General features: G+C 40.6%; 1 protein-coding gene across 3 annotated transcripts in view; it reads left to right on the top strand.

Annotated features, from left to right (window-relative positions):
* Positions 1–3,744: 3,744 nt before the first annotated feature.
* Positions 3,745–15,537, top strand: part of LOC131504417 (guanylate-binding protein 1-like) — a 175,535-nt gene continuing 163,742 nt past the window's right edge. Inside the window, exons 1-10 of one of the 3 annotated variants that reach the window (XM_058716677.1) lie at positions 3,768–3,921; positions 6,716–6,915; positions 7,671–7,798; positions 10,501–10,610; positions 10,870–11,066; positions 11,408–11,650; positions 12,675–12,955; positions 13,706–13,918; positions 14,686–14,788; positions 15,043–15,224. In XM_058716677.1, the coding sequence (XP_058572660.1) occupies positions 6,726–6,915; positions 7,671–7,798; positions 10,501–10,610; positions 10,870–11,066; positions 11,408–11,650; positions 12,675–12,955; positions 13,706–13,918; positions 14,686–14,788; positions 15,043–15,224 (1,647 nt within the window). In that variant the 5' untranslated portion in view covers positions 3,768–3,921; positions 6,716–6,725. Of the gene's footprint in view, positions 3,922–6,715; positions 6,916–7,670; positions 7,799–10,500; positions 10,611–10,869; positions 11,067–11,407; positions 11,651–12,674; positions 12,956–13,705; positions 13,919–14,685; positions 14,789–15,042; positions 15,225–15,537 lie in introns of all 3 variants that reach the window. The other 2 variants (XM_058716676.1, XM_058716675.1) reach the window with 2 other exon arrangements.

Genomic DNA, 15,537 nt, shown 5'->3' on the forward strand with positions numbered 1-15,537 from the left:
CAAAAACACAGATTCAAAGATATACATGCACCCCTATGTTTATTGCAGCATTATTTACAGCAGCCAAACCATGCAAGCAGCCCAAGTATCCATAGATAAATGAATGCATAAAGGGGATGTGTACATATATACAATGGAATATTATTCAGCCATACCAAAGAATGAAATCTTTTCATCTGCAACAACATAGATGGATCTAGAAAGTATATTGCTAAGTGAAATAAGTCAGAGAAAGACATATGATTTCACTCATATGTGGAATTTAAGAAATAAAACAAACAAAGGAAAAAAGAAAAAAGACAAACCAAGAAACTCTTGACTACAGAGAACAAACTGATGGTTACCTGAGCAGAGGTGGGTGGCAAGTGGGTGAAATAGGTGAAAGGATTAAGGAAGGTACTTTTCATGATGAGCACTGTGTGGTGTATGCAATTCTTGTATCACTATACTGTGCACCTGTAACTGATAAAACACTGGCCATTAACAATACTAGAATTAAAATAAAACTAATACAAAACGCAAGAAAGAATCACCAAACTCAAAGATAGGGCACTGGAATTCATCCAGTCAGAGAATAGGATTTAGAGGGAAGGAGGAAGTAGCAGATTGTATTTATCTAGGCTGAAATTTCCTCACAGAGATTATGATGTTTTTGCTTGTTTGTTTCTTGCTTGTCTTTCAACACTGCAGTATGCAGTAGATATTCAAAGTGTTTGGTTTGAATATTTGCCTGACTTATGAAAGATGCAGTTATAAAAAAAAACTGCTGACCCACTAATGACTGATCATTTTCTAAGTTCTTAAAATTTTTTCAGCATTTATCTCTTAACTCAGGAGGTTAATTTTCTTTTGTCATTGAAAGTATACAATTTATTCTCTGTGTTGCATAGCATGGCTGCTTCCTTAAAAACAAACAAAAATAGAGAGAGTTCCGGAAGATGGCGGCGTAGGAGGACGCTGGGCTCACCGCGCGTCCTGCTGATCACTTAGATTCCACCTACACCTGCCTAAAGAACCCAGAAAACCGCCAGAGGATTAGCAGAACGGAGTCTCCGGAGCCAAGCGCAGACGAGAGGCCCACGGAAGAGGGTAGGAAGGGCGGCGAGGCGGTGGGTGCTCCACGGACTGGCGGGAGGGAGCCGGGGCGGAGGGGCGGCTCGCCGACCAAGCAGAGCCCCCGAGTCTGGCTGGCAAAAGCGGAGGGGCCCGACGGACTGTGTTCCGACATCAAGCGCGACTTAGCGTCTGGGAGGTCAGAAGTTAACAGCTCTGCTCAGAAAGCGGGAAGGCTGGAGGACAAAGGGAGGGAGAGCTGCTGAGCCCCCGGACGACAGAGCTCAGTTTGGTGGGGAACAAAGGCGCTCGCCAGCGCCATCTTCCCCGCCCATCCCCCAGCCAAAATCCCAAAGAGAACCAGTTCCTGCCAGGGAACTTGCTCACTCCACGCAAACACCCAACTCTGTGCTTCTGCGGAGCCAAACCTCCGGCAGCGGATCTGACTCCCTCCCGCTGCCACAGGGCCCCTCCTGAAGTGGATCACCTAAGGAGAAGCGAGCTAAGCCTGCCCCTCCTGCCCCCGTGCACCTTGCCTACCCACCCCAGCTAATACGCCAGCTCCCCAGCACCACAAGCCTGGCAGTGTGCAAGTAGCCCAGACGGGCCACGCCACCCCACAGTGAATCCCGCCCCTAGGAGAGGGTAAGAGAAGGCACACACCAGTCTGACTGTGGCCCCAGCAGTGGGCTGGGGGCAGACATCAGGTCGGACTGCGGCCCCGCCCACCAACTCCAGTTATACACCACAGCACGGGGGAGGTGCCCTGCAGGTCCCCACCACTCCAGGGACTATCCAAAATGACCAAACGGAATAATTCCCCTCAGAAGAATCTCCAGGAAATAACAACAGCTAATGAACTGATCAAAAAGGATTTAAATAATATAACAGAAAGTGAATTTAGAATAATAGTCATAAAATTAATCCCTGGGCTTGAAAACAGTATACAGGACAGCAGAGAATTTCTTGCCACAGAGATCAAGGGACTAAGGAACAGTCACGAGGAGCTGAAAAATGCTTTAAACGAAATGCAAAACAAAATGGAAACCACGACGGCTCGGATTGAAGAGGCAGAGGAGAGAACAGGTGAACTAGAAGATAAAGTTATGGAAAAAGAGGAAGCTGAAAGAAAGAGAGATAAAAAAATCCAGGAGTATGAGGGGAAAATTAGAGAACTAAGTGATACACTAAAAAGAAATAATATACGCATGATTGGTATCCCAGAGGAGGAAGAGAGAGGGAAAGGTGCTGAAGGGGTACTTGAAGAAATTATAGCTGAGAACTTCCCTGAACTGGGGAAGGAAAAAGGCTTTGAAATCCAAGAGGCACAGAGAACTCCCTTCAGACGTAACTTGAATCGATCTTCTGCACGACATATCATAGTGAAACTGGCAAAATACAAGGATAAAGAGAAAATTCTGAAAGCAGCAAGGATAAACGTGCCCTCACATATAAAGGGAGACCTATAAGACTCGTGACTGATCTCTCCTTTGAAACTTGGCAGGCCAGAAAGGCTTGGCACGATATCTTCAGTGTGCTAAACAGAAAAAATATGCAGCCGAGAATCCTTTATCCAGCAAGTCTGTCATTTAGAATAGAAGGAGAGATAAAGGTCTTCCCAAACAAAAACTGAAGGAATTTGTCACCATGAAACCAGCCCTACAAGAGACCCTAAGGGGGATCCTGTGAGACAAAGTACCAGAGACATCACTACAAGCATAAAACATACAGACTCACAATGACTCTAAACCCGTATCTTTCTATAATAACACTGAATGTAAATGGATTAAATGCGCCAACCAAAAGACATAGGGTATCAGAATGGATAAAAAAACAAGACCCATCTATTTGCTGTCTACAAGAGACTCATTTTAGATCTGAGGACACCTTTAGATTGAGAGTGAGGGGATGGAGAACTATTTATCATGCTACTGGAAGCCAAAAGAAAGCTGGAGTAGCCATACTTATATCAGACAAACTAGACTTTAAATTAAAGGCAGTAACAAGGGGCGCCTGGGTGGCGCAGTCGGTTAAGCGTCCGACTTCAGCCAGGTCACGATCTCGCGGTCCGTGAGTTTGAGCCCCGCGTCAGGCTCTGGGCTGATGGCTCGGAGCCTGGAGCCTGTTTCCAATTCTGTGTCTCCCTCTCTCTCTGCCCCTCCCCCGTTCATGCTCTGTCTCTCTCTGTCCCAAAAATTTAAAAAAAAAAAAAAAAAAAAAAAGGCAGTAACAAGAGATGAAGAAGGGCATTATATAATAATTACAGGGTCTATCCATCAGGAAGAGCTAACAATTATAAATGTCTATGCACCAAATACCGGAGCCCCCAGATATATAAAAACAAACAAAAATAGTATATTCACAAAATTCATACATACTTTGGGGTTATATTCACTGTAACTGTGGACTTATGGTTTCTCACAGCCCTAAGGACAAGACTTGGAGTATTAAAAAAAATTGCAAATAACCGCAATCTCCAAGTTGCAGTCTCAAAGGTTGCAAAACAGTCTCTTCCACTAATACATGCAGTTTCTGAGAATTCAGGCCAAATACACCCAGCTTGTTCAGTGAGAAATATTCAGGAAGTTACCGTTGAAACGACTTACTGAGCTTGCTTTGTGGTTTTAGTTTCTGTAGTGAGGTTTTGAAGACTTACCACTTTTGGTTTTTATTTCATGTTCTAATCACCTGACCTCTGAAGGTCTGGGGGAGTGGGTGGTGGTAAGAAATCCCCAGGACCGGGTAAGAAGTATATCAGAAACCAACACAGCTAAACTGAGGAACAAGGGACTCCTGGCACATTTTCATGTAAGCAGCAGAATTTCTTACCTGCTCTAAAGTATCTCTGCTACTAATTTTACAGTTAAGGTAAGATTGGGGCAAGGGTGGAGAAGATTTGCCAGTGGTCAGAATGTTTTAAAAACTTTCTATCCAGGATATGCAGCCGAAACCTGATGTGCACCATTAGATGTCATTAAAGACTAAATTGTGGTGTTGTAAGACAGGTGGCAGAGTTCCTCAAGCCCCAGCTATGTCTGCTTACTGATGGATTAGACATGTGCATGTGTGGGGACTAAACCAACAATCTGAAATGTCTTAACACTGTTTTCCTCCCTTTGCCACCTTAGGATCTATGGAGATCATAACTGCCACTTATGTTACCTTTGTCTTTTGATAAAACCTGATTAAGTTACCTCAAGCTGCAGCCTGAATGTTTGAAGAATTGTGACTGTATTATTTTTGTGAGAAAGAGAAATGAATGAGACGCAATGCAAACAGCTTGCTTACATTGTTAAAAATGGAAAAAGAAAAAAATTGAAACTCGGAGTGAACAATGAAGAGGTTTAATGAAAACAGCTGCACATTTTTAGTCATAGTCTTGTACTTTGAAGGTGGATTTCTTCCTTTAGAAATAGTACTGGATTAATTGATTTTCACTTCTTGGCTCACACTCATTCCTTAAAGCTTTTTGTGCTAGGTTCTATTTCTACTACTCTATTGCCTCTACTATTATGGAATCACTTCAGTCCAGTTGCCCAACTCGACCCGTCCATAGTGTCTGGCAATTTTGATCGCTCCTTAGAACTCACACCTTTGAATTTCTTATCATGGCACATACTTCAGGCATCTCCTTCTTGTTTGATTTCCGCTTGTCTCCTTGCTAAGAGCTTTTCCTCCTCCTCCAAACTCAAACCAAAAACAACACAAAAGCAAAAAGCAACAATTACAAACAAAACCAACTAGACTTGTTTGGCTGAAAACAGATGGTTTCTTCTAGATACCTCATCACTTAGTACTTCTGAACTTTTTCTCCTATATTTCCTCACATTTTCCTTCTTTATACTTTTTCCCCATCTCCTGCAGCTCTCTTTTTTTAAGCTAGCAGTTATACTGGTACATACAACTATTTTATTTACTTCCATTTTTTCACAAACAGGCTAAGAGTGTTGAGTAGAAATGCCAGCATCATACAGATAGCCAGTTGTAGGGCTGGTACTGAAAATCAAGTCTGCCTTACTTCAAAGCCAAAATGTATATTTGTGTGTGTTTGTGTGCGTATCCATTCTTGCACTGTTTTTATTTACAAAAGTTTATGAGGCTCTAACAAAATTAAGAAGGATGCATGTCAGAGCACACATCACAGTTCGGGTTAGGGATGGCAAAACAATAGTTATATGTCGGTGTGAACACATTGAATTTGCAAAGATATTTTGGAGACTGGGCTCTCCTAAAGTATTAAGATGCCACCCAGATATCATTTGGGAGCAATGTGTAAAATACTTCTATTAATAGAAATACACAGTACTAAATTATGCCTCAGGAGTTCTCAATATTCAGACAAATCTACTCCCTCTCCCATGAGCGACATCATCCCAAAGCACAACAGCTTGTAAGCCTCCAACATCTGCAAACAGACTGATTGTGTATCTTCTGTTTTCCTAGATAATTGTTGTAGATCATCACTGCCAGTTCCCCATACCTTTGTAGTCTAAAATGATTATGATCCCTGCTTTATACAAATCAGGCAACCAGAAATCTACAAATGTAAGGTACTAATACTGTATTGGATATATGTCAGAATGGAAAGAGACTTGGCATATGAGTCTGTAAAATCATGGAATCCCTCTCTGGGTTCAGGTTGGCCTGGGTATTTCCTGGCTTCCGAGTCCATGATGCTATCTCATTTGCAAAGGATCACCTATGATCTGCTCATAACCAGTTTGTTTTTATTTGTCACCTGAATAGTTTCCAGTGCATTAGCTATAAGGAAGAGGGAAGAAGGGGGTTTTATAATTTTTAAAAAGCAGTTTTACCACTGGCTAATAAGGGAATCCATGATTTTTCATTGCATGATTTTAGTGAAAGAAAAAGCCAAGCAGATGTTGGGTTTTTAGCTTCTGTAGTAAATAACCATGTCTACAATGGAAGAAAATTGCCCTTTATAAGGCAAAGCAGACAAGCAAACATTTGCTTGAGTATCAGATAGCCTAAAATGCTTTAGCAGGAACTCTTCAGGTTAGAGGAATTGATGCCTAGAAGTTAGAAAATAAATGGTCAAGTATTCTTTAAGAAGTATTTTCACTTACTCCCTCATTCATAAAACAATTATGCACTGAAGTTTTGGTTGAAGGCACTACTATAGCTATACAAAAAAATTCCTTAAAAGTACAGCTACAAGTAAACAATTATGATTTGTTAGTGCTACATAATGACATGGCAAGATTTAACATAATATGGTTTGACTAGACATAGCCCTAAGTGAGAGTGAAGCAAGCTGATAAAGGCCAAGCAAGCATAATATAGCAAATAGTGGTCCTAAAGATTCAATCTAAGGATTCACAGAGGTAAAAACTAAGAAACATAAGTAAGCCAGAAACCAAAGGGAAGGAGTCAGATTTAAACTAGTCAGTAGGTAAAACTCATGAAATGGATTTCCTTATGCCCATTAAACATTTAAGAACCAATGGGGCAGCCTATAATATAGTCCTCCTTAGGGCCTACAGCTTTTTTACTCTGACCCTCTTGGCTGTCCTTTTTTCAAAACTTTCTTCAGAAACTGAGGCCATTTGGGGAAGCAGTACGTCACCAAGTTCAGAAAGTAAAATGACCTTCTCTTCGGTAAGACTGGATATTTCAGTCCATCTCATCTCTTCCCTTGCAGACCAGGGAACATGGCCTCAGAGATCCACATGCCGGCCCCAGTGTGCCTCATTGAGAACACTGAAGGGCAACTGGTGGTTAATCAGGAAGCTTTGGAGATCCTGTCAGCCACCAAGAATCCTCTCGTGGTGGTGGCTATTGTGGGCCTCTACCGCACAGGCAAATCCTACCTGATGAACAAGCTGGCTGGGAAGAACAAGGGTGAGTGGCGCCAAAAAGCTCCGCCGAGTCCCTTCTGTCCACCTACACTGCCTGCATTGAATGTGGTGATGCAAGGACGGGAAGTTAGAGAACGCGGAGGAATATTGAAAACTGATGTTTGGGTCATAGCTGGCTAATTATGTCCCGAGAAACAAAGGCAGAGGTCTTTTCCTGACATATCACCTCTTTTTTTCCCCTTAGTATTGCCTTGGGAAAAACATACTTTCCAATCTTAAGGAGTAAGACGTCAATAAAATAATTTTTTATTGTTTTTAAAATTTTAGTTTTTGGGAGAGGGAGAGAGAGAGCACAAACAGGGGAGAGGGGCAAAGGCAGGGGGGAGAGGGAGAGGGAGAGGGAGAGAATCTTAAGCAGGCTCCACACTCAGCACAGAGCCCAATGTGGGTCTCAATCCCACAACACTGGGATCATGACCTGAGTGGAAATCAAGAGTTGAACATTCAACCAACTGAGACATCCAGGTGCCCCAATAAAATAATTTCTATATATGCAATTATAAACTATTAAAATGTTAGCAGCATGACATTCTTGTAAAAAGGGAAAACATCAAATTTCCAACCTATGATATTTGATATTTTAATTTTTCCATTCCTCTATTCTAATTCAGATCAATATTGGTTATAGTTTTTGACGTGTCCTCATCTTGAATTTCTTAAACCCAAGTTCAGTTGTCAAGAAGGTCTCCAACTGGCAGATCCCCTCCTCTATTACAACCTCTCCCCTACCCCTTGCAGGCTTCTCTATTGGATCTACAGTGCAGTCTCACACCAAAGGAATCTGGATGTGGTGTATGCCTCATCCCAAGAAGCCAGACCACACCCTAGTTCTTCTGGACACAGAGGGTCTAGGAGATGTAGAGAAGGTAAGGAACAGGAATCCCTTTTGATTCCTCCCCACCTCTGAACATTCTTTACACAGGGAGGTTTTATGTTTTGTTTTGTTTTTCTAAATTTGTACTTCTACTTGACGGAGTATACCTTTTTTTCCTTTTCTATTATTTTTAATAGTCAAGACTTGGAAATCTCAGATGAGAAAAATATATTTATAAGCCAGAATCATGACTGGGACAAGACACTAAAATATGGAGTTAGGAAGTTAACTGAAATACGGAAAAGATGATACAAATAAAACCACTGTCCTAAGTCTGATCCTGCAGAGAAGAGTGATTAGGAGTGAGCTCTGGGTCAGAGGATCTTGGATTCAAATCAGGGTTCTGGCACTTGTAGCTCTCTGACTTTGACAAGCAAAACTCCCCCAAATCTTTTATTTCCTCTTTGGTCTTATCCAACTTAACATTTGAACAGTAGACACATGGACTTTTTTCCACTTCTATGCTGGTATTTAACAACCAGCCCACTGAGTTGGGGGGTGGGGGGAAGCCTTGACTGGTAGCACCTGCCAGTTTTCTAAATACTCCCATCATGGCTGATTCCAACAAACTGCAGGTTCAGAATAGATGTATACAGTTAGCTCCCGTGACCTAGTAAGAACTGGCTCTAGCACATAACTGAATCTTTCCCTTGAACTTCCCTAGTCTTTTATGTTTTCATTTTGCTTTTGATTTATCACAAAATCAAAACAGTCACCTCATTTTGTGCTTTAGTTTTTCTCATCTATAACAATTGGAGATAGTAGTTATAAAGCTATCTTATGGCACTGTTTTGAGTATTGGATAAGATCAGTAATATGAATTAGTGTGTGTTTTTTAAATTCTTTTTTAAAAAATATTTATTCATTCTGAGAGAGATAGCACACACAGGGGAGGAGCAGAGACAGACGAAGACAGAATCCCAAGCGGGGCCACACTGTCAACATGAAGCCTGATGTGGAGCTCGAACTCATGAACTGTGAGATCATGATCTGAGCCAAAATCAAGAGTTGGGACACTTAACTGACTGAGTCACCCAGGCATTCCTGAATTACTGTGCATTGTACTGTAATAACTAGTCAATAAAATAAATAACTAGTCAATAAAATAGATACATGCATGTGTGTACAGGCCAAATTTGTTTTACACAATTGAAAATCTTGATTTTTTTAATGCCAGTATAATTAATGTATACTGTTATATTAGTTTCAGGTGTTGAATCAGAGATTCAACAATTCTATACATTACTCAGTGCACATCACTATATGATGTGATCAACAATAATGTATACTGTTATATTAGTTTCAGGTGTTGAATCAGAGATTCAACAATTCTATACATTACTCAGTGCTCATCACTATAAGTGTACTCTTAGTCCTCTTCAGCTATTTCATCCATCTATCCACCCACCCACCTCCCCTCTGGTAACCTTCTGTTTGTTCTCTATAGTTAAGAGTCTGGTTTTTATTTTTGTCTCTTTTTTCTTTGTTTTATTTCTTAAATTCCACGTGAGTGAAATCATATGTCTTTATGAAATTATTTAAGAAATTACTTGTCTTTCTCTGACTGACTTATTTCACTTAGCATTATATCCTCTAGATCCATGTTGTTGCAAATGGCAAGAATTCATTCTTTTTTTACAGATGAGTAATGTTCTGTTGTATATAAATTCCACATATTCTTTATCCATTCATCTATCAACACTTGAGGAGCTTCCATATTTTGGCTACTGTAAATAATGTCACACTAAACATGGGGTGCATATATCTTTTCAAATTAGTTTCTTTTGTATTATTTGGGTAAATACCCAATAATAGAATCACTAGATCATATGGTAATTCTATTTTTAACTTTTTTTTAATATTTATTTGTTTTTGAGATAGAGACAGAGAGACGAAGCATGAGCAGGGGAAGGGCAGAGAGAGGGAGACACAGAATTTGAAGCTGGCTCCAGGATCTGAGCTGTCAGCACAGAGCCCAACGTGAGGCTCAGACTCACAAACCATGAGATTATGACTGGAGCCGACGTCAAATGCTTAACCAATGAGCCACCCAGGCATTCCTCTATTTTTAACTTAAAAAATTTTTTTAATGTTTATTTATTTTTGAGAGACAGAGAGACAGAGCATGAGCAGGGGAAGAGCAGAGAGAGAGGGAGACACAGAATTTGAAGCAGGCTCCAGGCTCTGAGCTGTCAGCACAGAGCCCGACACGGGGCTTGAACTCACAAACTGTGAGATCATGACCTGAGCCGAAGTCCGACGCTTAACCAACTAAGTCACCCAGGCTCCCCTATTTTTAACTTTTTAAGGAATGCCCATACTTTTTTCCACAATAGTTGCACCAGTTTGCATTCCCATCAACAGTGTACAAGGGTTCCTTTTTCTCCACATCCTCACCAATACTTGTTTTTGTGTTTTTGATGTAAATCTTGATTTTAAGTATTCTAGTTACTCCACAAACTTTGACTATCCATTTTTCAAATACCTAACTAGTTATAAAAGGAACTGATGAATTAAAAATATATGGTTCTGTATAAAAATTATCAATGTTAATAGAACTATTCTATTCAAAGTTCATATGTTTCTCACAATCATTTTTGTTGGTCTTGTTTAACATTTGTAGGTCAAGGGACTATTTTTAATGATTGCTCATCTGGGAATACCATGAGACATGACTTAAATTTTTTCTTCTAGGGTGACAAGAAGAATGATACCCAGATATTTGCACTGGCAATACTACTGAGTAGTACCTTTGTATACAATACTATGAACAAAATTGACCAGAGGGCTATGGACTTGTTGCAGTATCCTTTTGTGGTCCAAGATGGCACCAAAGCCAGAGAGAACTCTATTCACCAGTTGTGTTTGTGAGTCTTTGTGAATCAAACACAAAAATGAAAACATACTAAGTGTTAAGGTACAAGAAAAAGAGTCCTTATATTTACAAATGAAATGAGGAGTTGGTTAAGACCCAAAGGGGAAATAAAAGTATAGGGAGACATGGAATTAAATATGGGCTTAAAGTAGTCATATATCCATGAGTTTTCCTTAACTGCATCCCAGCTATGTGACAGAACTGTCAAATCTGCTCTGGACAGTATCCTCACCTGATCTTGATGGGGTTGAAGATACAACTAACTTTGCTAACTTCTATCCAGATTTAGTGTGGACTCTGAGAGATTTCTACCTAGACCTAGAAATAGACGGGCAACTTATCACAGCAGATGAATACCTGGAGAAATCACTGAAGCTAAAGGAAGGTAACAGGGACTTCAGTTTTGGGAAGAGAGAGAGAGAATTAATACAAGAAATTACCTCTCATGTATAGGCAGTTAAATTCATTGTCACCTGGCTAAACTACCAAATAAATATTAATTTATAGTGAACTAATAGACTCATCAATATTAAACTGTATTACTCCTCTGTTCTTGGAGCAAATTTTCTTTTCCTTTCCCTGATTAGTTACCTTTTAGCTTTTTGCCTAGGTTCTGTGAACATGTATTGAAATAAATAATCAGGTGGAAGGCACACTTAATTGAAGAGAATAAATTAACACAAATGTTAATATTATACTAAATGAATCCTACTTTTCCTTCCCCAGGCACCGATAAAAGCCTTCAAAATTTCAATTTGCCCCGTCTATGTATAAAAGAATTCTTTCCAATAAGGAAATGCTTTATCTTTGACTCTCCTGCTCACTGGAAGAAGTTTGCCCAGCTTGAGACACTGCGTAATGATGAGCTGGATCCTGATTTTGTGCAACAAGTGGCAGCATTCTGTTCCTACATCTTCAACCGTTCCAAGACTAAGACTCTTTCAGGAGGCATCAAGGTCAATGGACCCCGTGAGTACCTTTTTTAGGTTTTTCCTTCAATTCAACATATAGAATAGGGTACTGTTAAAAGTTTCTCCTTCCATTGTCAATGTTGAAAATGCATTTCACGAAATTCCAGTGGGTACCAAAAATATTTCTAGTCCGTTTTTAGTAATGCCTCCAAAGTAGAACAAAATAGAAACATTACCCTGAAAAAAAGGTCAAGGTAAAGAAGTTCTCCCCATAAGTGGTCCACCATTGAACTAGACTAACCCACATGGGTTGGCATCATTTGTTTCACCAATAGAGCACATTATATATCACAGCCTTTGGGAGACACAAGATGAGGATATATTCTCTGTAGAAATGAAGTAAGCTCACATAAACATTAAACAGAGGCCCAGGTTGTCTAGAACCCTAAAAGAAATCGAAGCAGAATTTTAGGTCCAGTTTCTCCTACAATCTGTACGTCTCAGAAGTCTGTAAATTATTACTGCACTCTGGAAGGAAGTTGAGTGCAAACAAAAGTATGCAAAGGACAAGGGAGACAAACAGGAAAGTTCCAACAAAGGGTAGAGGAGACGTAATCTAATGTGCTTACTTTGTGCTTTTCTAGAGCAGGATAACACTCATGCCAGCTTTACATACTGAAGTGAAAAACTGAAGGTAATTCTGAAGAGAATAGAAACCTGAGGAAGAGGGAAATAAAGGGAAGAGTAAAGAGGCAAAAGGCCCATAGCCTTCTAATCAAATGAAAATGCCTAACTTTATATAACCGTTTTCTCATTCCACAATGGGAAAAAGATGAAACGTGGATGATCACACACATCTTGAGTCTTCCCCTTTGAATACTTTCTTTTCAATCTTAAAAAGAACAATCTTGCTTCTTGGTCACATAATTTCCCAAAGGAACTTATTTGGGCCACACGAACAGTGTGCAGAATGCTAAGAAAATGCAGGCAATGTGTTGGGAAATTAACATGCACAGAATTACCCAGTGTGCCACATGCCCTCTTTCTTGCAAATAATATAAGCATCTCTTCCCCCTGTGAAGATCTGAAGAGGCTAGTGCAGACCTGTGTTAATGCCATCAGCCATGGGGATCTGCCCTACATGGAGAACTCAGTTGTGGCCTTGGCCCAGATCAAGAACTCAGCAGCAGTGAAAAAGGCCATTGCCCACTATGACCAGCAGATGGACCAGAAGGTGCAGCTGCCCACAGAAACTCTCTCTGAGCTCCTGGACCTACACGGGGCCTGTGAAAGGGAGGCCACAGAAATCTTCATGAAGAACTCTTTCAAGGATGTGAACCAAAAGTTCCAGAAGCAATTAGAGGTAATTATCTTTTTCCCCCCTCTAGTTCATGGGACTTATGAGCCATAAGAGGCAAAGTTGATTTTTATTGCTATGAAAGGCAAACAGGGGATGAATGATGAAAAGCAATCCTCACTAGACTGAAAAAATAATAATTACCACTTCTGTGATCAAGTTATCACTGTTATTCTGAAAACAAACAAACATGTGACTACTCTGGGCCCTACAGATTCTGAAGCTTCCACATACACACAACCCACCTTACCACGTTACACCTATGTAGAGTCATCTTTTCCCTTAAAACATTTTATGCATAAGGTATTCATTAGCTTTCCTTTTTTTATTAAATAAGCATACAGAATTGCCAAATGGGCCTACTAAAAGATTATGTCTCCAGGTTTAATAGCACATACTATATCATTCCAGCCAGGTTTTGCATTCCCCTTACTCACTGGTAACCCCAGAAATGTTGTCAAATAGTAGGTTGCATTTAAAATTAAGGCTTGAGTCTAGAGATCTGTAGTCTAAAGACAACATCCAAAGCAGAAATAGCAAAAGAAAGAGGTTTTAGGGGATTCCATACACAAAAGCAAAGTAATTTTTCTACAGTGTATCATCTTTGGAACCTTTCTAGGTTTTGGTGGGAAGGATATAGTCTTACTTGTAGTCTTCCAGTTTCTAGAAAAAATATAAAGATTCTTCTTGAGAACCATTTCTAGAAATGCTGAAGTGCTGCTAACAGTTTTTCCATGGCCGCTTATCCCTTTGAAGACTCTGCTAGAAGCCAGAAAGGATGACTTTTGTAACCAGAACATGGAGGCATCATGGAACCGTTGCTCAGCTTTACTTCAGGCTATATTTGGTCCTCTAGAAAATGAGGTGACGCAGGGGATTTATTCAAAGCCAGGAGGACATTTTCTCTTCATTCAGAAGACAGAAGAGCTGAAAGCAAGGTACTATCAGCAGCCCAGGAAAGGAATGCAGGTATTCTGAGTTTTATCTATCAATTGCAGGAAAGTGTTAAGGGGCTTCTTTCAAAAATCAATGAGGACAGGAAGGAAGTATTTACACTCTAATCATAGCTGTGGAATTAAACTGAAGTATGTCACCATACTCACCAGACTTTTATTGCAACCATGAACATTCACTGTAATGAAGGGCCTGTCTTGGTTACATGGCACAGAATCCCAATAATCGAAGCTAGCTTGAGAAAAAATGGTAATTCCTTGGCTTACTTAAACTAAAAGCAAGACATTTAAATGTCGTTGCAAGTATAGCTATGTTCAGGAGTTGAAACAGTTTCATAGATTTCCCCCCTTCCTTCTTTCTTTTCAATCTCCACTTCAGTTTTTTGTTCTGTTTTCCTTACTATTGGTTTCATTCTCAGGCAGGCTCACCCCGCATGGCAGCAGGGTGACACCAACAGTTCCAAGCATAACTAGTCTTTCGTGCCTTCAGTCTCAGGAGAGAGTATATTTGCCCAGCATCCGTACCCGCCTCTAACACATCCGCGTGTTATTTCCCCACCTGTACCCAAATTCTTTGCACCTAGTGGCCTTGGATGCTCTGATTGGCCAGCCCAGGGCTTGTACCCACCCCTGTGACAGAAGAGACTTGACTGGCAGTTTTACCAAGTATGGGGCTGAGCACTTACGTGAAGGAAAAGATCCTGGGACAAAAAAGAAATAAAGGCTTGTAACATTCCTTGTCACGGTTTCCTACTTCTAACTACATGTTTTTGGGATTCCTAGGCTGAGAAAGCTCTGCAGAAATATTTGCAGTCCAGACAGTCTACAAGTGATACCATCCTACAGACAGACCTGGCTCTCACAGTGAGGCAAAAGGTGATAGAAGGTGAGACGAAAACAAAGGAGATGCAAGACAGACATTTCTACAGATTTTAACTTAATTTCGCCTGGTTCACCTGCGATCAGAAAACTGGAGCAAGAATGCCAAAGATGATTCCTAAATGTGAACAGGGCACATACAGTCAGCTGCAATATGGTTTCCTGGAAGGGAAACACAGTTCCAGGCAATAACAAGGGTGGGAAGCAGAAGGAAGAGGCCCTTTAATCCTAGAGAGGGTTGTCATTTTCTTTTTTCCTCAGAGGCACGTATGAAAGCAGAGGCTGCAAGGATTGAAGCACAAAGGTTGGAAGCAATTCAAAGGTATAACCAGCAAGTGATGGAGCAAAGGCAGCGACTCCATCTGGAACAAGTGAGACAAATGGAAATGTTCCAAGAGTACCAGTTAAGACAACAGCAGAGGGTCCTGCAACTTCGATTCCAGGTATTCATCAATTATTGCATCTCAGGGTTTTCTCACATCTCCCTTCCCTGTATTGATGACAGCAGGAAGCAGTGACAAAGGGGAGGGGCAGCATAGTATTATGGCTCAGGACAAGGAGTCTGGAGTTAAATATCCCAGGTATGAATCCCAGCTCCCACCTCCTAAATATATGTTCTGTGCCTCGGTTTCCTCTTGTGGAAAACAGAGACAGTAATAATACCCACTTGATAGGGTTATTTTGATAATTAAGTGAGAACATTTGCGTTTTGAACTGTGCATGGCCCAGAATAAGCACTAATATGTGTGAAACGCC

Source organism: Neofelis nebulosa, chromosome 2 (assembly GCF_028018385.1).
Source record: "Neofelis nebulosa isolate mNeoNeb1 chromosome 2, mNeoNeb1.pri, whole genome shotgun sequence".
Lineage (NCBI taxonomy): Eukaryota > Metazoa > Chordata > Mammalia > Carnivora > Felidae > Neofelis > Neofelis nebulosa.